The 23,372-nt window shown below is 35.8% G+C and overlaps 1 protein-coding gene across 1 annotated transcript; it reads right to left on the reverse strand.

The window, feature by feature from the left end:
* Positions 1-18,143: 18,143 nt before the first annotated feature.
* On the reverse strand, positions 18,144-23,017 carry LOC132057157 (putative E3 ubiquitin-protein ligase XBAT31). The gene is made up of 8 exons (XM_059449621.1): positions 22,635-23,017; positions 22,133-22,192; positions 21,448-21,519; positions 21,237-21,358; positions 20,582-20,722; positions 20,397-20,504; positions 19,368-19,626; positions 18,144-18,917 (listed from the first exon to the last, which is right to left on the reverse strand). Exons 1-8 carry the CDS (start codon positions 22,827-22,829, stop codon positions 18,513-18,515), a joined length of 1,362 nt encoding a protein of 453 aa, XP_059305604.1. The 5' UTR covers positions 22,830-23,017; the 3' UTR covers positions 18,144-18,512.
* Between the last annotated feature and the right edge of the window lie 355 nt (positions 23,018-23,372).

Below are 23,372 nucleotides of genomic sequence, written 5' to 3' on the forward strand. Positions count from 1 at the left end.
GAATGACAATCATGTGAATATCTCAATATACTTAGAAATAAGGACGGAAATCAAATATACCTAGGAATACATATCCTGAACAATGAAATACCCCTTCCTAGTCCCCACAACTGACCACTTTCAGTCCCGTAACACATAACCCTAAATGATGGTAGCACTCAACACTCAAAAAAATACTCATTATTACCCTAGTTACTGTTTACACTAAAATTCGTTAGGTTTTCAAATATATCCATCCAAACACCATGTCCGAAGACCTAATCATGCAATCTCCCATCAAATCTACAAGTAATTACGATTCACTAATCAAAGTCTAACTCAAGTAAACCATAACCTACCTCGATGACGAACAGCTATTTGAATTTCCATGAATTGCCCGCCTTACTAGCTCTTACCCGAAAACATGAGAGATGATAGTCGTGGGGAAAGATGTGGAGAAAGTAGGAAGAATCTCTTTTCTTGGTGTCAAGGGTTTTTCTCTCTTATGCAAACCTAATAGCAGCCTTGAGGGGTCTCTCGTTTAAAAAGGAGGGTGAAATATAAACTAAGTGACCAAAATGAGCCTACTACCCCCTCTCGCCTGCTGTGGCGGTCGGGGTTCTGCTATAGCGGGACCGCTGTGACGGTCCCTTGACCGCTATAGCGGTCCACTTCTTGTCCTGGGCCTACGATTTCTGACTCTATCCGAAATTAATTTTTCCCATTATCAATCCTTAAAACATCCCATAGGGCTTATTATTTATGATCGTAGACCTAGATTGGGCATGGATTTGCGAAGTATTAAATAAAGACCGAACGGGTCATTACACTTTAGCTTATGAACCTTATTCAAACCCCTAATATTCCAAGTTACTAATTTTATTGATGATGGGTTAACAAGTTACCCCTGTCTATCCCCTTAACAACACCACCTTGTCTTCTCCCAACCCCGGCTATATGTCTTATAGTATGGTCATGTAGGATGCCAAATTCATTTGCAGTATTGAGCTGGGGTTTAGAGAGAGCTTGCTTCTGGCCCCCTTTTGCTGCAGATTTCCCTCTAACTTTTTGCCAGTTATCAGTTTTCCCCTGTTGATTTTGTGCAGGCTTAGGATCCACTTCCTTACTATGTTGCTTGTCCCTGATGATTTTAGTCCCTACTTTATTGCTTTGTACTAATTATGTACCCTTTTCAACTGAACTAATACTGATTTGTTTGTCCACTATTTGAGGGATTTGGCTAGCCTGTCTCACAATTTCCCCTGCTATTGCTGCTTCACCCTCTTCAATACCATCATTCTCTGACCTACTAGGCTCAGGGGTGTCATTTATCTGAATATCAGTACCTTTATGGTGCCATGCTTGTTGTGGTTTCCTAGCTTTTGCCCTAGGTTTAGGTGCAACAATCTTTTTTGGTCTACATTTATGGCCTATAATCAAGTAGGTTGGGCAATACATTGGTATCCATTCATATTCAATCTTCTACACAAACAGTCTACCATTTGGATCCTCCGCCTTCTTTTCAGTAGATAGTGTCCTAGTAATATCCATCTCAATTAACATTCTAGCATATGAGACCCTTTCAATTTGTGTTGTACACTCATCAGCATATAATGAGATTCCCAACCCACTACTAATTCTACCCAACGATTGTGCACCCCAGCAATTCAATGGAAGATTTGGGAATTTGACCCACACAGGGATGGTTTGCATTACCTCCTTGCTAAGATCGAATTCTAGTGTCCAAACCTTCACAATAATCGGTTTGTTGTTTATCATATAGAGGCCTGAATAGAGCACTTCATCCCTATCTTCGAAAATGGTAAATTTAACAAGGAAATATCTATCATTATGATAGTATACCTTTGGTTTCGTGATGTAATTCCATTTTGTTGCAATATATCTTTCAACAGTTGCTATAGTGGGCTCAGCTGCTACGACATACAAAATCAAAGCATGTTGCCATCGTATAGTCTCAGTTTCAACTTCTTATTTGCACAACTCAATAATTGTTTTGCCATTTTTGATAGTTGGAGCAACGTATTGGAGCTTCATCCCTTGTGATGCCATCTTATTTTCTTGGAATAGAGTCGACCACTTCTGCTTAGCTGGTACCTCTGTATCCACTTTGGCAAGTTCTGGGAACAACTCAGTTGGGGTTTTCGTTGAATTTGGCAATGGCTTATCCCTAGTTTGGGTCGTTTGTGGCTCCACCGTCACCGTGTCACCCTCAGTCATCACTGGAGTTTGAGTACTCAGTACCGGGGTTTTTGGTAAACCCGGCCACTGCTCTACTGAAACTTGCCCTCATTCCTGTGCGTCGCCTCTCAGATCCATCACGGCAGTAGTTTTCCCCGTAGTTACCTTGTCGTCGGCGTTATTTGCTACCTTTCTCCGCCGTCCTTTTTCCATTGCGTGTGCTAAGGCGCACGTTAACTCACCTATCGTACGCCTAGAGAAGAGAGAGAAATAGAGAGGTGATAGTTACAATTTTTAGAGAGAGTTGATTGTATGTTTGAAATTTAATTATTGCTAACTTAAATTATATTTCCTTAATTAAAACATTTGCTTCTATATCTTGAGTGTGGGTCCGGGCTTAGCACGGGCCTCATAAAACTAGTTTAAAAAATACGTATTAACATAAAATAAAAATAGCAGTTCAACAAATATTAGGACATACTAAATAAATTATGTAATACAACTAGTTATGTAGTTAGTTTTGAAACTGTATCTAATCAATAGTGGAGAATCCACGTTCTAACATAAAATGATGTTCTGAAATTTGCTTTTAACCTTTTTAATGTAATTTTTTTTAGAACCCATGAGTTTTGGGACTCTAAAACTGAATCAATACGCAGTTACGCATGTTCTAATCGGTTATCAAGTTTTACGTTAACCAAGTAAAAGCTTCAAGGTTTTTTGTAGTTCCATATATAACCGTCTAAATACCTTCTCTGCTCCATTTTTTTCTTCAAATCAAACTAGTACTTCCCGTGGAATGTTGGAAATAATAATTCAAATTTGTAGGAAACCAAAACTGATTAGGATTTGACGTTTTAATTCATGTCCAATTAGGATTTATAGTCAAATTAATCTAGGAATAGGTTTTCCTGTTTTGAGTTAAAGTAGGTTTCATACTATTATAAATAAGAGTGCTGCTAGCTATTTTCATAACAAGAGAGCAACAAGAGAGAAGAAGAGATATTGTAAAGATTCATAGAGTCTATCAATAAAATATTCTACTTCAAATTGGTATCAGAGCGTCTACGATCCTAGTAAAGAATTAAAGAGCTTTCGCTGCCGACGGGCGGCTACAACCCATATATGTCGCCCATCCGGCCAATGATTTTGTTGGCACACATGGGGCCAATAATATGCATGTGAAAAACAGTCATGCTTAGAATGATTGAAAAAATCTTGATGAGAAGGTTTCAAGAGATAAGTGCAAACAAATGATGAGAAGTACATCAACAAGAGCTCCAACACAACCAAGAAGGAACGATCCCTCTCTAACCAAGAAGAAAAAATTAGAGAGAAGTTGGTTAACAAAATTGAATGTTGATGAGAAGTGCATCAACTATTGGAAGTTGGAGATAAGTGCTCCAACACAACCAACAAAAAAATAATGGGTGTTGATGAGAAGTACGGGATTTGACGTTTTAATTCATCAACTATGGGAAATTGAGAGAAGTGCTCCAACACAACCAAGTTTTGAGTTAAAGTAAGTTTCAAAAAAATAATGAGAGTTGGAGAGAAATGCTCCAATTATTGGAAGCTGGAGAGAAGTGCTCCAACTTAACCAAGAAGAAAAATAATGGGTGTTGGAGAGAAGTGAATGATTGAAAAAATCTTGGAGGTTTCAAGAGGTGCAAACCCGCACAGGAAACCAAGAAAAAATAATAATGGGAGTTAGAGAGAAGTGCTTAACAATTGAACATTGTACATCAACTATGGGAAATTGGAGAAAGTTCTTAACACAACTTCAGAGAGAAAGGTTGATGAGAAAGTGAGAGAAGCGCACCAAGACAACCATCAGTGCTTAACAACAAGATTGGAAGGTTGGACAGAAAGATCTTTAACGATTGTGAAGGTTGAAAAGAAAGTGCTTCAACAATTCATAGATGGTTGGAGACAAGAACATCAACGAGGTTGCTGCTTATGTGCTTCAACAAAATTGTAAGATGGTGACAAGTGCATCAATGAATCAGATATATAACTTTGAATTACGGGAGATCTAATGTTGGAAATAATAATTCAAAGTTGTAGAAAACCAAAACTGATTAGGATTTGACGTTTTAATTCATGTCCAATTAGGATTTATAGTCAAATTAATCTAGAAATAGGTTTTTTTAAAGTAGGTTTCATACTATTAGAAATAAGGGTGCTTCTAGCTATTTTCATAACAAGAGGACAACAAGAAAGAATAAGAGATATTGTAGAGATTCATAAAGTTTATCAATAAAATATTCTCCTTCAGGGAAGAACAAGAATTCAAAAGTGTTAAGAAATTTTCTTTTAAGGATCTCGAAGAGGTCGATTTTGATTGGAGGTTTGAGTTTTAGAAATTTTCAAATTTTAGTTTTAACTTTTGGTAATTGTCAATCCCATTGCCATATCGTTTGATTTTGTTTTAACACTATCGTCTGTCGAGTAATTTAGATTCATTTTTTTCGACCATTTTGCTTCAAAACTTTGTTGATTTCTGATTCGTATTTGAATTAGATTAAACAAGTTGTTTACCGGCTACTACAAATCATGAAATGTTGGAATTATTCTCATGTGACTCATAATAAGTGTTGGATTATGGACGATTACGCTTTCCACACGTAAACATAAGAAGCTTTCAAAATGCAACCTTGAAATTTTGCGGTGAAAGACAACATAAGTTCGGCCTTCAGAATCGCAGTGTATTACAAGGTTTTGGCAATTTGATTAAGTAAAATTTACCTACTTGGAGAAATCTTTAAATGGTGGATAGGGGTAGTACTTGCTTCGGCGTCAGTATGGGCTCTGCTTTAATGGGAATCAAACTTGGCCGTAATACAAGAACTGTTCAAAGTGTCTTTGGCGGTTCGCGAGGGCAAGATCACATCGAGTTCAATCTTTTCGTGTATGTCTCTCTGTCTTCTTTATTTTCTCGAAATTATTTACCGAATAGCTTGATACATTTTTTATCTTCCAAATTCGGATAAAGAACTTTTATAGGAATGTGGGTAGTGGATTGATTGACTGATTGTTATTTTTTCGAGTTCAAGATCTCAACTTTATGCATCATTTAAGTGCAGAACTATTGTTATGACAGAAGGTTGTCTGCGTAGATGAAGAGAAATGAGTTCAATTTGGCTTAGGAGCTGAATTAATAAAGTAGAAGCAGAGTGAGGTGGTGTAATCTGGTGTGTTCAACTAATGACAGCTGGGCGGAGCTGGTTTAATCGCGGAAGTAAATGAAAGGCTAATTAGTTCATTAATTTGAATCTAATGGCTGAGGTCTATTCTTCCCGATATTAATATTCAGCAGTTGCAGCTAGAGGTGTCAAAACGGGCTTGCCAAACCCAAACCAACCCTAATGGGCTATAGACTTAATTGGGCTAGGACGGACTGACCTTTTTTACTGAAGGGTCTTCAAAATGTCAGCCCAACCAAGCCCTAAGCGGGTCATAGGCTGGCTCTTCAATTTATATTAGTGTGTTTTCTGTTAACTTTCTTCTCAAAATGTTCCATCCATTCTCCCCTCCCATCGTGTCTTGATCCGGAAATTTTTCTGGCAAGTGAAATCTAGTAGTAATTTCAGAGGAGAATTGATATTGATAATAACTATATCTTGGCATTACCTTTGCTATCAAAAGATACCATAATGTTGTTAACTCTCCTGGAGTCTAACAATAGTAATATGCACAACTGAATTCAAAGTCATTATGTGACTATTGAGTATTGAGCATGTAGAATCGTTTGAAGAACAAAATTTACATAAAAAGAGTGGTTATGGTAATACCTTCCAAACTAACGTACTAAAAGAGTACTATAACAATGACTCTACTCATTCATCATCACTCACCTATAAAATCTATATCATTCCGCCTTCTTTCACTTACAACCAAAATATAATTTCTCATTACGAAGCTCATTTTCTGCCTTTTTTCTTTCCTCTTCTTTGTTGAGAATGCAGCATACTAGAAGAAATATTAAACGATTATATATTTTCACCAAGCCATTTTTCTTACACTAATTTATTTAAGTTGTATAAATAATTTCTCCCACAAACTAATAATTCATTTCAGAAAAATACAGTGAGGTAGCTACTTGAATCTAGCTAGCTAATTATGTAAACATTAGTTAATTGCTTAAGTTTGATCGTTAATTTCATTACTAGTGATTTGTATGTTTTCAACAACTATCACCAACAAAATTTCGAGATTGTGAATCGTGGACACAAATAAACATTGCATTAATTGGTGGACAAAATATACATTGCATTTTATTTCATAAATCAAAGTTCCTATTTGGAGATCATCGTAAATCAGCGGAAAGACTCACAGAATAATGGTAGTTCTTTTAAAATTCTTGGCCTTGTGGGCCGGCCCCAACCCAGCCCTTGAGGCCGGCAGGCGAAATGAGGTCGGGCTTAATAGCCTCAGTTCTAAAAGGGCTCTAAATTGCAGCCCGGCCTACTTAAATAGCGGGTTGGGTTGGGTCCGCCTCATGGGGCAAGCCCATTTTGACGGCTCTAGTTGCAACAGAATTCATTCATTCACAAATCTGGTAAAATTCCTAACAACTTTTCCTGTCTATTCTCAATATCTTCTTCGTCACTCTTCTTCTCTCTTTACCCAATTCTATCTCTTCTGACCCTAGTTCTCCAACACAGGAAGATTCATTGGAGATCAAGGTTGAAGACCACATTGTTTACCATACATTGTTTAGTCGCTTTGTGTGTACTGTAGATTAGAGTGTAATAGTACTTCGATTGAGCTTAATAAAATCCCCAGTTTCATTTTGTGTTACGATTTCTCTATTCCGCAATTCAATTCATTACCAATTATGAAACTCCTTGTGCCATAATGAAAATATGTCAATTCAACTTCTTTTTAATGTATGCTTCTGCTTTCTAACATGTAGATCTTATTTTGCTACATTTTTTTCCAAATTAATGAGTTTAGGGACACAATGATGGTATAATTTGATGCTCTCTCAGCATCTTTTTTTTTTTTAGCTATTGTAATTTACTCTGTTAGGCAATTGTTTGCTTGCTTCATATAATTCAAACCATTGGTTTAATTGACAGGAAGCCTAATGGATCAAGAAAGGCCATGGATGATCATTATGAGCAGATAAGGAAATGTTATCAATATGTATTCGGAAAATAAACTAAACAAAATCTGGAAATAAAGGAAAACAAATTCGAGCCCACTGAATTCACAGTGTGTACTTAAAAAAATTATTCCTCTCAACGTACCCAAGGTTATGGAATACACACTTCCAGGATAGAATGAATTAACTCACCATCATAGCGGTACCTCAAACCTAATGAACGGCCAACGGAACAGACGGTGGAAATCACATATGTAATATATTTGAAGTGCAGAAAAGAAGGAAGAACATGATTAGAATTTTTGTGAGTAAAATCTGATGGAAATGACTAAGTATTTATAGAAAACAAAGTCAAGAAATGAAGAGGTGTGAAGCCTTTTCCATGAAAAGGTGCAAAGGACCCTTTCTCATTCACACCTATTCATAAAATCCTATCAGGGAAATCTTGGAGTCATTGTGAATGGTTTTCCTGGATATGGAGTTGTTCCAAAAGAATTGGAAGGGAAACTGATTGCTGCACGATGTCCCTCTTGGCTTGCTGCAGTGGCTTGTAAACTTTTTACTGGGTGGCTTCCTCGCAAGGCCGCTACTTTTGAAAGATTAGACAAGGTACAATTTCTGAAGACATTCCCTATCTATCGATCTATCTATATCTATCTATATCCTATATCTATATAATTAAGGTCTGTAGCCCTACGGTTATGACATACTTCTCAGGTTTGGGAATTGTTAGTAGTCAGAGAAACTTTTAGGAATTGTAAGCCACTCTGTTGTTATTTGATGGGTACTTTTGATTTAGTTGTGAGCAGAGGAGGAGCAAAAACCTCAACGGTTTAGAGGATTAAATGATCCCATTGCAGGTGTAGTTTTGTCAGAATCACTACATCTCTTCTTTTGTCTTTGTTTTTAGCTATATCTGGAAACAATACATATTTGCATGGGAGTTTTACTTTTGCTGCCTTTATCTCAAAATTTACAAGGATTGTTCACTTGCTATCTCAAAGTTTAATTTATAATTTGGCCCAGATGGAGATGAATAACTTGCTCATATTCAACCTATATGGCCTGTGGCCGAGCTTTGGTAAATATAATAGTTATGAGTTGTGACTGGTTAGATTGATGCCCAAATTCAGAGCTGTTTTTTCAGCGACGTCATATGATATAAGATACTTTGGAAGACTGATAACTTATATCTTCCCGAATTGCTGTGTTAACCACACAATTTGTATGGCTTAATATCATATCTTTCTGAGCAAGTAATTTGAATTGGCTTTATCTTATTGAAGATGTTAAAGAGTTCAGATGAACTAGACATTGTGATATATTCTGTCATATGTGAGAAGAAGATATCAACATTCATATGTCTCAAACCAAACTATATGTGGAGTTGATATCTGAAAAGTCTTAGTCTCTATTCCAGTAGTGATTCATATGATAGAGTTGACGTTTGATCAGATTCTACAAACGTTTTAGGATTTTGAGTATTTTGGGAACCTATTCTGTGCAGGTATTAATGTAAATGGTTGGAGATGGAAACTTTTCTGTTTTCTCAGCAGAGCAAAACCATTAGTAGATGGCTAAAGAAGCACAATTTTCAGGGGTAAAGTCCCATCTTGAAGTGGATTTCATTTCCCTCTCCTACTGCACCAGTTATATGGTCATTGTTTTGTTACATGAGTGTCAAAAATAAATTGGAGTTGGTCAGTTTTGAATTTTTGAAGAATCGTATGCTTCTGATTTGCGTCATGTCCTTAGTTATGAATTATTATTTTTTTTAAGTCATTTTGTTTCATAATAACCCAAATTTGTCAAAAATGTCCTTTTTCCAAATAAACATATTGTTTCTTTTCTTTTTTTAAGGGAAAAGGGTCAAATTTGCCCCCATACTATGTGAAAAGGATCAAATATACCCTCTATTATAGTATCAGTCCAAAAATATCCCTGACATTACTTGAATGGTTCAAATATACCCTCCTCCATTAAGGTTATCCAAGGTGGACAACTAATCTTATGTGGCATTGACAATGTGGTGAGATGGATACCACGTGGCATGCCACCTCACGACCCCAACTCATTTACCGCTCTCCTCCACTTCTTCTTCCAGCACTAGCATCTCCTCCCCCTCCAGAACCACTATTTGCACCTTCATTCCCTTTGCCTACAGCAACCCTAATTTATATACTTCGCTTAAAATAATTCAAAATGATAAACTGATTTTAATAGGAATAATCATCTTTGGTCATCTGTCAATTCGCTTGTTGTAAGAGACAAATTTAAATGTACTAGTTGGCTTCTAACTAAAAAAATAAATTAAGATCATCGATATACATCTGAAATAGAGAATCAAGTTCAACTGAATTAGGCTTGGGCTGCAAGTTTCAGACCCAATATCTCTACTTGTGCTTATTATTCAAATTTGTCGCAATCTTAGAGCTTTTGAGGTTGGACAAACGATTCATGGTTCTACGATTCATGCTGGTGACGGCAAATGTGTACTACGTCAAATAAAATGGTTATGATGGTGCTAATGGTGGTTGTGGAGGGAAAGAAAATGCTAGTGGTGAAAGAAGAAGTGAAGGAGAGGGGTAAATGGGTTGGGGTGATGAGTTGACATTTTATGTGGTGTCCACCTCACCAAGTTGTTAGTATCACATAGGATTAGTTGTTCACCTTGGATAATCTTAATGGAGGAAGGGTAAATTTGAACTATTTAAATAATGTTAAGGGTATTTTTTGACAAGTATTTTAGCGGAGGGTATATTTGATCTTTTTGCATAGTACGAGGGCAAATTTGACCCTTTGCCCTCTTTTTTTAAAGAACCCTTGTCTTGTTTCTTTTCTTTTAAAATCACTTTAACTAATAAAAAAGTGGAAAAGAATGTGTTTAAAAAAGAAAAGAAACAATATGTTTATTAGGAAATGGGCATATTTGACCTATCAAGTATGTTATAGGGGCATTTTTGGACCAAACGGTTAACGGCAAGAGTATTTTTGGACCAAACTATTCATGGGGGACATTATTATTTAGTTTCGCATAGTTTAAGGGCATTTTGATCCTTTTCCGTTAAATTAAAATAAAGTGTAGGCTTCCGTCGCTTCTCGCTTTTGTATGAGAAGCACCCGCTTTTTCATTTCACGTCACTTCAGACTTAAAAGCGATACATCTACGCCTCACGCTTTCAATAACACTGGTCTGTATCAGTGGCGAATTTAGGGCCTTTTTTTGGAGCACGTGAACACATGGTCTCGCCGAAAAACTAGGTATTTTATGTATATATTTTCTAAAATTAGTATAATACTACCTACGGGAACACATACTACAAAAGACTAAATGGTGCACTTGGTTGAAAATTGAGTGGTGAACCCATGCTCCAGAAATCCTAGATTCGCCTCGAATGTCACTTTTTGTATCACGATGACATTCATGTCCAAGGGCAGATATGTATGTATAATATGTATAAGATGCGCTAGAAATAATAAACTTGCCACCGCCAGTAAAAATGAAAGGCATGGTGCCAGTGGTGTGTATCACACGGACGCGAGTTCGATTCCGTTTGGCACACTTCGTAAATAATCTTTTTACTGCGTTTTTTCTTTTTACTGCGTTTTTCTTTTCTTTCGCAAAAAAAGGTTCCCGCCGACCCACTCGAACCCAACATTTGGCTCATCATTAAAAGTCAAACGCCTTATTCATTAGGCCTGGGCGCCATAATAGCCTTTCACATTAAGTTTTTAACTTGAATTTTGTTGACATTATTTCGTTTTAATTTTTGTTGACTTTCTTTTTCTTCCTTTTATTTTAAACATTAAATATCACTCTCTTCGTCTCAATTTATGTGAGTCACTTTTGTTTTTAGTCTATCTAAAAAAGAAGGAAAATTTACCTCCTATAACTATCTCTAAGACTTATTTATTAGTAATAGCTACCTTTATTTTTAATTATATTTGGTAGCTTAATTATTTATCAAATTACCATCTATAGCTTGTTTTTTGTAACAATATCCTATATGCAGTGTATTTCACTAAAAATAAGTATCTCTCTCTCTTACCCACAATCTTTTTTTTTCAAATATTTTTCTCTCACCTATCAAATTTTTTTTCTCCCTCACCCCTCTTTCTCTCTCGTTCCATCTCCTAATCCTTTAAATTGATTTTCTTTCACCACCAAATTTATGTTCCATCACCTACCCTAGATCTTATTTTCTCTTACAAATCGAGAAGAATCCTAATAAAGCCATGGTCGACGACGAAGTGAAGCCATGGTCGACGTTTGGGTATTGCTTTTCTGTGAGAAAAAAAGAGTTCTCGTGGGAAATGGCTAAAATGGGATACGCGAAAGCTTTAATGGAAACAACATGGAAGTTGTAAAAAGATGAAGTTGATATAAGGAAAAATGAGTGGCTTACAAGAAAAGCAACTGGTAACAAATGGGAAAAAGAAAAAAAGTTTTATTTTTGATTGAATCTTGTTGAAGAATACACTATGGTTTTGCGAGAGAAATGGAGAAAGACAGAGCAATGAGCACAGCTACCAGTGGTAGTGAAGCCATGGTCGACGAAGGAGTGAAAAAAAGAGCTCTAACAACGGGGAAGGACGACAGAGTGAAGTTTATTAACTAGTCAAATTGAAAGGCTTTATCTCCGGATAACGTTCTTTTTGTAGCAATACGAGATGACTCGCTTCTTTCCCATTAGAACACCATTGATGAGAGTTGTGGATATATTCATGCCTACCAAGTGTTTGATAAAATGTTTTAGTATATTTCTGTGTATTAACAAACAGTATATTTAATTTTCCGTATATTTCAGTGTATTTCAGCATATTATTTCGCTATATTTCAATGTATTTATCTTTTTTTGTTGTAAATATAGTGAATGTTCCAAATATAGAGCCTATTTTTACTACACTTTGTTTTCACGACTTTTGTATTTATTTGTATTTCAATGTACGCATTTTGTATTTCTAATTTATGAAACAATTTGATATATTTCATTGTATTCCATTGTATATACGCATACTACAACTTTATATTTCTTAAACAATTAACCATATTTCATTATATTTCGGTGTACCGTTTTTGGAAGTTTTTAGATCTTTAGTGATTTTTGAATTGAAAAAGTTTTGATTGTGATAAAAGTTGAGAGAGATTTGTGAGCTTTTATGGAAGAATAAGTTTTGCGTGATTTATGGGAAGTTTTAAATTGAATCCCATAATTCTTTTTAATAAAAATTTCCATAAATTCTGATTTTACTCTTCGGTGATTTGTATGAAATATGGTTGATTTAATTTGCTTACTATTTAAAAGGAAAAGAATATTATGTTCCAAAAATATAGCTTATTTTTCTCTTAGAATTTTTTAAAAAATATGTTCCAAAAATAGAGCCTAAATTTACTCTAACGTGTTTTGTATTTCGTAGTTTTCTATATTTCTTGTATTTCAAAAAAATACAAATGAAATCATTTTTGTAAATCTTTTTAGCTATAACTAGTTAGAAGCTATTAAAAGGTAGCTATTTGTGTAAGTTTCACAAAAAAGAATGTCACTTTTTGTAATTAGAAATAATTTAACTTTAAAATTCTCCTTTTATCCTTAATGAAATGATTTATCGCCGCACAAATGTCTAAGGTTTGTTTTAAATCACAAATTTCAAAAGTCTTTCTTTCTTTCTTTCTTAAACTTTATGTCTAGTCAAACGGTGCCACATAAACAGGGATGGAGGGAGTAATAATTTCCTTCTTTCAACTTATTTTTCTCCAAAATTTTCTCTCCTCTTTTCGTCAAAACATTAAAAACTCGGCAGTAAGTTTCTCTTACTCTTTGTTCTATTATATAAATCATTTGGATGTACATGGAAAAAATTAGTTTATACTATAATAGTTTAAATCCTGTTGAAAAATTTAATTTACAAAATAAAATGCATGTTGCAGCAAAGGACGACATGAAAACTATCTTTGAAATCTCATTTGATTTCTTTGGCTTTTTAAAAATTTTGTTGTTGTGAATCGATACTTCCACATAAAACTTCTTCTCTGTACCTGAAATTATGTATATGAAATTCTTCGGTCTCTTTATATTTTGTTTGTTACATAAAACGTGAAACATTTACAAATATAAATAATTATGCCATCGTGGAGTGTTTTTAGAATATGAAAACTCATCGAGTGCAATTATAAATGAGTGATGTATATATATTAATGCAATTACTAATATATTGTTTGAAGTTTTTTCTTTAGCGCCATGTTGTCATAATTAGTTAATTTTTTTTTTCAATTCATTTGTCTTTATAAACCGAAAAGACGAATAACCGACCCGAAGTCCAAAGTTACTTATTTCAAGGTTGAAAATAAGGTAAAATTTTGGTCAGTTTGATCAACACATCTATGTTCAAAGCAGTATGGCACCAGCGACATATCTAGCCTATTAAGTGGGGGTTCAATTGAACCCCTAACTTTCGACACAGAGTATAAATTTATGTGTACAAAATTATTTAAATTTTAATATATAGTAGATATGAATCCATAACTTTTAAAATATAATGGGCTCAATACTGAATATCTTAAGATTGAACCCACAGAATTTAAATCATGGATCCTCCTCTATATGACACCCGTAACCCCCAAATCCTGAATCTGCCTCTGTTCACACCCCCTGGTGTATACTTTTACCCTTCAAATCTATGTCATTCCCTTTAACGTGAACTAACAGAAATTTATAATTTTCATTTGACTTTGTTGTGCATATGCTGATTATGAGTGCTAAGTTCAAGAAAATTAGCTAGCGAACATTATGGTCAAAGTTGATTATGAAAAATTTGGTAGTTCAAAGGGCATTGCACCTATGATAAGGGAAGCTATGCGAGATTCCACTCCATCATAAAAATCTTTCTTTTTTGATAAGTAGTGGTTCATGACAAAATTAACTGAACTGAAATGCCATTGTGCCCTTACCCTAACAGATTAGCTTCTAGATCTGCCACAACAAACCTGTAAGTCATGATTTGTGCAATGATCTTCTTCTGTATCAGCCTCTAACCAGACCATTTGTAACTTAAATCTGGGAGTAAGACCTTTTCAACTCGGGCATAGAGTCTAGGCATGCCATTTAAACCATCATAACGTGGCTTGATTTGGTCAAAATCAAAATTTTCTCTTTCGTCTCCATGTCAAAGTCATCATATCCTCATGATCTGATTCAGAGTCACCACGACCAATCCTGTCAGAACAACTTATCACCAGACCAGCATTGTGTGTATGCAACTGTTGCACACCTAAGTTTTTATCATCAACAACCTTATCTATCGTCTGCTCCTCTTTACCATGTTCCGAAGATTTTCCTGCCTTTGACCTTTTCAGTGGGTTGTTTGAACAATAAGGTCTACTTGAACTGCGGCACTCCACCAATTTCGTTGTCCTTTCTCTTTTCCAACATTTTTTCCTCAAATCACATGCTGCAGGACTCAACTGGCTCGAAGTTTTAGCGAGGCCTTCAAAAGAATCCATCAGCATTCTGCACACGTCATCAACTTTTCCTGGTTCCTGTTCCCCGAAACTCAGGGCTTCCAGTTCACTTAAATCATGTTCTTTCCAACTTTCCATACTCAAATCACATGCTGTTGGACTCAACCGACTCGAAGTTTTAGCGAGCTCTTCAAAAGAATCCATCAGCATTCCGCACACATCTTCAACTTTTTCTGGTTCCGTTTCCCTAAAGACAAAGATGCATTAAGTTGTTCCTGTTGCGCTTTCAGTTCACTTGAATCAAGTTCTTTCTGTTGCGCTTCCAGTTCACTTGAATCAAGCTCTTTCTGTTGCGCTTTCAGTTCATTCTCTTGTTGCTTCAACATTTCTTCTCTAGAATTGAGCTCATAAAGCCGCTCGTGAAATTGCTTCTCTTTCTCATTCAATTTCTCGTCAATCACATTCTCAAATTCCTCAAGGATACCTCGAACCGACATCTCTTTCTCCTCTAATTTCTCCTCCCTGAGTTTCAAGTCATCAGCATATCCTGAAAGCTGGTTTTCTTTGTTCTCAAGTTCTTTGCGCTTCGCCTTTACTGATTCTCTAACTAATTCGAGTTCCTTTGAGCTTTCTCCGATTGATTCTTCAATAGAACACAGATGCTTCTCTCTGGATTTGAGTTCAGTGAAGCATATTCTTTCAAACATGTTCCGGTCAAATCTAAGTGTTGTTCGAAACATTTCCATTCTAACATCAATGTTAAAAGTGCTCGACGGAGGACATCTTTTTTGCATTCAGTCTCTTCCAAAGCATCACAAATCCTCTTCAACAGAACCATCTTTAGTTGCAACAGAACAGTTGTTTGTTATCAAAATTTCCCTGTTAACATTGTCAACAATAAAAAACAAAGAACTTCATCATTTTGGGGAAGAGGAAATGACAAAAATAGTCCCTTAGCTTTGATAGTAGATTTAAAATAGTCCCTTTAACTTTAAGTATCACTTGAGCAGTTTTGGTCTTTAAGTATTCACTTTTAAAATTGCTCAAGTGATACTTAAAGTTGAATCGAATTGAATCCGGACACAAGTGATACTTCTCCTTGTAGTATTGCACTATATTCAAATATCAATATATTATAGGAGGGACATAAATTAATAGTGCATATTTTGATCAATTAATGACTTGTTATTATCCATATCACCCTATGAACCTATTTCACAGGATCTTTTGTCCAATCACATAGGATGAGTTAGTAGCATTGTTGATCTTCGCAAATGACAAAAATCTCATTTTCCTTGATGGATTTTTAGTCTATGAATCTGCCAATATTTACCCATTACATCTCCAAGCACAAATCACAAAAAAAGGAGAGCTTAGAAGTACTTACCTTTATGAGCCACAATTTAAGGATTTCAATTAATACTCTGCTTAGTAAGGCAGTTTGTTGCCTAAGAGTGACTAGAAATGTTGGAAGATATTTGCATAGATAGCCACTTTTAAGGTTTCTCTTGAAATATGACCACTTGCACATATAACCACAAAATGACATCTTTCTATTTATAGAATTAAGTTTAAAAATATTCATGGGTGTTGTTACAAACTATAAGTTGCAAAGTATTTCTTTTTTAAACTTTGTGCCCAGTTAAACAAGCGAAGCGCACATATACCCGATTTTGGGACCACCATGTAATTCACACCTGCCGTGTGTAAATATTTACAAGTCTACTCACTTCGGAACAACTTCAAACATGAGGTCTGAATTTCTTATGGTTGGAGTTCAGTCATTTTTTACTGAAGTTCAGCTATCGCCTGTCTGATGTTGTTCTGAAGTAACTAAGCGCATAAAAAAATTATAAAATTAGGAACAAGTTAAAATACCAGTGTCAACTGAAGAACCCATGAAATTTTTTCCAGTCAAACAAGTTCACATGGATATGGGATGGAGGGAGTATCATATTTTTTATTGTCTCCAGGGAATGAAACATTTGGTTTAACGGTAGGTGATTGTTTATTTGATTCACGAGGGGGTGATGAAATCTTGATTCTCGAGCATTTGTTACTACCATCTTTGAACGTACTAAATTAATTTGTATGATTCGACATCTTGGTTCTTGCATCACTTTTTTCAGCATTGGAATGCATGTGCACTTTTCGGTTCAGACTGAAGGATTTTCTACTAAGAAGCATCAAAAAAAGATTCTAATAAACTTTAATTGACAATCACTATAAACTTTAAAATTGAGCTTTTGAATTGTTAATGTTAATAGGAATAGCTTGGTGTTGGGACACTACCTAATACCAAGACACCAATTTATTACATGGTTAGCCATACAAGGTAGATTGGCAACAGTTGACAGGTTGCAGAAATGGGCAATTCAAGTACCAAAAGAGTGTGTCATTGTGCAACTCATCATCAGAAGAGACTCTTACAACTTGGTCTTCTCCTGTACTTAGAACTGATTTGGAGTGCTCTGCTCAACTGGATGGGAGAAAGAAGACAGGTCCAAGATTGGGCTACTGAAGTGCAATGGATGTCTAAAAGGGCCAGTGGAAACAGGCCAAAAGCTTGGATTCCGAGTTTTCTGTTTGCAGCAACTATGGTCTGAAAGAAACAACAGGAGATTTTAGCATGTCAGCAGAGATTACAGGTTCAGACTTAAAGAGATTATTCTGCAGCTTCACATCAGAGAACAAAGACAGAAAAAGTGGATAAGCATATTAGAGAAACTGAACTGTTTCCCTGTTTAAGAGTAGTTCTGTCTAAGTGTTTGTTTAAAAATTTTGTATTAAGTGTTTGTTTAAAAAAGGGCATCCCGGTGCACAAAATATTCCGCGTTAGTAGAATTTGAGGAAAGGCCACACCCCAAAGGGTGTGATATAGACGACCTAACCTAATGCAAGCATTTTAGACTTGTGTCTGTGCATGTATAATATAACAGAATGAAACTTCGTTTTACGGTCAAATGCTTCTTATTTCAGTCGAGCTCAAATTTGATTTGGAATCCGTTTGCTAAACTACAAGAAATTAAACATTATAAAAGGAAAAAGAACTCAACTAATTTGCTGACCTCTATTGCACTTACAGCTGTAGGTAACCCAAACCATGATTCTATAGCTCTATTATGAAAAAGTTCATCATTATTGTGAGATTTTTTAATTCGTCAGTATCTCATTATATATGCAGATATCTAAATAATTTTCCTCGTCATTAACTAGAGTTCCTACCCAAAAACACACATTAGTCCAACAAAACTTACTTAGAATAAGAAAATACAGTTTAACTGTGGCAATTCTGCTTATACTTGACCAAACTAAGTGATCGATCAGAAGAGTGGTCAGTTAAACACCTTTTTGTTAGAAATTATATTGTGTGTATATAAGTAATAATACCGCGTATCTAGGTCAAGAATAATTATTTTCTAAATTCCTATTAAATCTTCAACTAGAGGCTCATTAACAACAAATAAAAAGAAGTCGTCCAATAACATTTCGCTCAAAGATGAAATTACTACAAAATGTTCTTCATTCAATTGCCAATAGGCAGCAGCTTCATAATCTAACCCCTTTAATTTGCAAAAGGGTAGTTGAGCAGCCATCTGAACAGCTCAAAAGTATCCCTCATCCACCCCCACCCCACCCCCCCCCTCAACCCCGCCCCACCCTTATAGTTACATAGATATACATATATATAAGGTATACTGGAAACATGACTCGTTGCTAGCTAGATTTAGAATGTCATTAGTCTAAATCTTCGATTGAGCAGACTCAAGGCTTAGCAAACACTTCAATGGTTTCAGCACTGATTTTGCCTGAATGGCGACCACCCAACTTCCCGAATGAGGCTAAGGGTGACAAAACTCTAAAGCTGCTACTACTGCTGCTGCTGCCACTGCCTTCTGTAAGACTGAAAGATGTTCTTGATTTTCTTGGTCTTGAAGGACTCAATACCTCTTTGTAAGTGTCTATTTTATTCTGGACCACGGCTAAATGAGTGATATCACTCCGGCAAAAGGGGCATACAGGAACCTTCTCACTATTACTTGCAGGGTTCGGTTTATTGTGGCAGCACAAGGCCAAAGTGCAATGAGCACACATCTGATGGCCACACTTTTGAATCTCAATTGTGCAGGCCTGCTCAAAGCAGATGCAACATAGCTCTAAATCACTGCCCTGTTTGGATACAAAAAAACAGGGAGTTGTCAAAATTAGATTCTTAGTAAGGGGGAAAAAATGCATTTAAAGCTCCATTATGTTCATTTGCAGATTACTACCGCAACTCAAAATTTATACGCAAAATTATGACTTTGCTTTTCCCGTTCTTTTTGAAAATGGAAAATATTATATTGATCAACAAATAAGAGTGGTACAAAAAAAAAAAGTGGTCCGCTAACATTTTTTCCAACTACCAAAGAGTATATTCTCGATCGCATTACCAGAAAAGGAAAAAAGAAAATGATACGAGCCTATCTGCACATACATAGTGTATCAATCATCTGCCGAACTGACATATCAAAATATTTTATGAGCCCAGACAAACAATTGCAGCTACTGAAGCAGAATAGTTCCAACTGTTTATTTCTTACTCTAATTATTTTGTTTAATTGGGCAGAGACTTATTACCTCAAAGTCATCACTCTCAAGGCCAGAATCAGAATGCAAAGATGATGTATTTGAGACAGCCGTCTTTTCCAATATCAACTTCTCTCTATCTTTATTGGCCTCAATCAGAGCATTTTCTAGCAAAGCTTTTGCCTCGGCATCAAGCTCAGTAATGAATTTCAAAGGCGATGGCCAGGTCAAAGGCTCAGGAGATGATGGATTTAAGAGAGCTGCACATGCTTCATGCTTGTACTTCAAAGCAATCATGTAAGGAATTCGCCTGTACAAATCCAATTGACAACTGATCAGTTTCACATTAAAAGATGGATTACTACTTGCAAAGAGTTGAATAATACAACAAACAGAACGGAAAGGATTTGGAAAAATGACAGTTAAGGGAAAGGGGTTAAAGAAGCTTGCTACTATGACAGACTTTGTCAGTCTAGAGGTTACTAATGTGCCTCTACTGAGTCGAGCAGCCTTTATTAGAAAAAATTATACTGTCTATATAAGGAATTATACTGAGTATAATCGTATATAGGTCAAAATTAATTTTTATACGTATATATTAAATCTTGAACACCCTTAGCGAAATTTTTGGCTTTGCAACTGCAAGAAGGCAGAGGCGCGTGGCTACATATGCCAAAGGGTGGTGTTAGTTGAACGCCCCTCATCAGAAAATTATACTACATCTCGGACACCCTTAACGAAATTCCTGACTTCGCCATTGTGCATATGTAAACGCAAACCCAATTTTCCTGGTAAACACAAACCCAATTTTCTCGACTTTTTTTTTTTTTTTTTGGAGAAAAACAAAATAATGATAGAGATGCAGAATGTAGAAAATCAACAGGTAAAGGAAATTTACTTTGTGATGACTTCATATTCTGAATGTGACGACCTTCCTAAATAAAATGATCGAGATGAAGAATGTAAAATAATCAGCAAGTAATTAAGATACTTGCGTTGTGCACATGGTTAGTGCAGAAACCACATTACTTAAAAAGGTGCCCAATCCAATAACTCGATTAAAAGCGCATATGGGCTTACCCAGAAGAATCTCTATAAAGTCGATCTGCACCCCAAGCAAGTAACTCACGTATACAGTCCAGAGAACCTCCTCGAGCTGCCAAATGCAGTGGTGTACTTCCTGGACGGCTGCAGAATTGTTAATGTCAATTGACTTTCAACATATGGTACTTACGTTAAAAACCACTCTGGGAGAGTTTTAATACCCATAGCCACCGCTAGAAGCACAGACAAGAGCCTCGTTGCTTAGAAGAATCCGGACACATGCTGGTCTACCATGACGGGCTGCTAAGTGCAATGGGGTTGCACCACTTCCATCTCTTATGTTCACAAATCTCGCAAATCCCCTGCATGCCAATCCAAGTAAAAGAGTAAACAGCTTGCCATTCATTAAGGGGTCATTTGGTTGCAGGATAGAGTTATGCAGGGTTTAGCTACGCATGTATTAGTTATTTCATCTTTCTATCCTGCATAAAAAAATACATAGATTGTCCCATAACTTATACATGTTTTAGTTATGTGAGTAATATGATAACCAAACACCGTACTTGGCGTGCTGAATTTTAAACAAAGCAACTAAAAAGCTACCAGACATGGTATTAACTATGCTATGCTAGTTTAATACATGAATAATTTCTATCCTAACCAACAACCGAACAACCCCTAACAAAATAGGGTAATGCCCCTGATACTTGAATACATGAAGCCCTCTGTAAGGCATAATCGAGATGACAAAAAGGGGACTTTGACGGGGAAGATGAAGAAGAAATCCTGTCTTTAGAAGGACATCTCACTAAACTAGAGTTGGACACTTAACACGAAAAGCAAAGGCGAGCAGAGTCAAAGGAACTGGAAATTTACCAAGATTGAGCAACAGGAGCAGAATGTGCGGATGCAAGGATCGATTGTAGGCAGTCAGAGTGGCCATGGTAAGCAGCATAATGCAGACAAGTTCTTCCATGTAGTGAATCAAATGTTAAAATCTAAAACATACGACGAATTAACCAGTTAACTACCCATCTCAATCAGTCAAAGAAACTATCACGAACGAAACTCGCAAAGATTCACATACATTAGCACCTCGCTGAATTAGCCTCTCCACACAGGAAACATTTCCATGCATAGCAGCTAACATTAATGGGGTCTGAAATAATCCACAATTAAACAAATCAATTTCAATGATTATTTTTGCAAAATGCTAAAAAGTTGACATTTTGCAAACAATTGCATATCACAAATGAAAATTGAGAATTGGTGTATACAATTGGCACAATACACTACTCCCTCCATCCCCAAATACTTCCCATGTTTCGTTTTTGATAGTCAAACTACATTAACTTTGAGCAACATTTTAAAATGTATTTTTTTCATCAAATTGACATGAGAAAGTTGCAACTTATAGTACTATTTGTATAGTTCTTGAATCTAATCAATTTTTAGCTTCGAAGATTAGTCAAATTAACTCTTGAGAAGCGAAACATGACAATTACTTTGGGACAGAGGGAGTAGAACACATGGATCACAACTACTACTCCCTCTGTTTCAATTTATGTGACTTAATAATGAGCACGAGGGACAAACTAAATAATGTTCAATGTGAATTCGGACATAGAATTTTCAAATTTTTTGAAATAAAATTTATATATTCAGAAACTACATAAAAAGTTATGGTCAAAGAAAATATCATTTGACTGTCCAAATAGCAAAATTAGTAAGTAAGACAAACAAATTGAAACACATGGAGTACTAATTAGTACCTGTTTGTGGCGATTCAAGATGTCTGGATTAACCCCACGATCCAAGAGCATACAAAGCACCTATCCATAATCAAAACCAATCAGCAAAATGGAAATGGGTTATCAAAGATCAAGAACCATTAACACCCCCACCTTTAAAACAGAAAAAAAAAAAATAAGAATGTAAAGACTAACATTTTTTTATTTTTGAAAATCAAGAAGCAAAATGGGAAAGAACAAAAATGACTTACCAAAGATCAAGAACCATTAACCACCCACCTCAAAAGAAAAAAAAAAGAGAAAAAAAAAAAGATTGTAAAGACTACATTTTTTTTTTCAAGAAAATGAAAAACCAACCTTTAAATAGACTCATCAAAGATCAAGAACCATTAACAAGATTGTAAAGACTACATTTTTTTCCAAGAAAATGAAAAACCAACCTTTAAATTGACTCATCAAAGATCAAGAACCACTAACAAGACTGTAAAGACTACATATTTTTTCAAGAAAATAAAAAACCAACCTCGATCTGGCCATTAGCAGCAGCAACATGAAGTGCAGATAACTTCCCACGCACACTATTAAGTCTAACCACATTTGGTTCTTCATTAATCATAGCTTCAACTTTATCAAGTTCACCATTTTGAACTGCAATAAACAATCCATTATGTTCATGCTGGGGTTGTTGTTGTACACATGAGCTCAAATTCTGCCCCATAATCACCTCAATCTCACTAGCATTTGAGGTGAAGTAGTGCCCGGCGAGTGGATATCACGCGCCACCCACCATGGCGGAGGGGCACAGTGTGGGGGTGGGGGGTGTGGTGGTGGGAGTGAAATAATGGAAGTGTCAAGAGAGGAGATTTAAGGTAAAAAAGAGAGTGGAGAAGTAACCTCGGAGTTTGTTCCTGCCCGGTAAGAGTAAGGGCAGGTGCCCGTTGTTGTTTGGTGGATTATCGGGCAGTTGTCAGAACCCCTTTTTTTTTTCGGTTCTTTTGTTTTTACTTTTTGGACTTTGCTTTTACTGATCTGAATACCACAGTACTGCTTTTTCTGTCCCAAAATAAGCAAGAAAAAAATTGTGTCAGAATAAGTAGGCGTTAGGCTATGAAAATCAAATAGTTTTCATTCTATTTTAATTTTAAAGTTGGAATTGTGTTTGATTACAGTTTTTGTAAAGAATATATAATTGTTTGAATATATTGACAGTGAAAAAAATAAGGTTTTAGGTGTTTTTTAAATCTCAAATACAAATAAAGTG

This window comes from Lycium ferocissimum, chromosome 5 (genome assembly GCF_029784015.1).
Source record: "Lycium ferocissimum isolate CSIRO_LF1 chromosome 5, AGI_CSIRO_Lferr_CH_V1, whole genome shotgun sequence".
Taxonomy (NCBI): Eukaryota; Viridiplantae; Streptophyta; class Magnoliopsida; order Solanales; family Solanaceae; genus Lycium; species Lycium ferocissimum.

Coding starts and splice junctions, on each gene's coding strand:
- LOC132057157 (XM_059449621.1), bottom strand. CDS start 22,829: ATGGGGCAGAATTTGAGCTCATGTGTACAACAACAACCCCAGCATGAA. Junction 21,359..21,447: donor TAATTCAGCGAGGTGCTAAT/GTATGTGAATCT, acceptor CGTATGTTTTAG/ATTTTAACATTTGATTCACT. Junction 20,723..21,236: donor GCTCCTGTTGCTCAATCTTG/GTAAATTTCCAG, acceptor ATTGGCATGCAG/GGGATTTGCGAGATTTGTGA.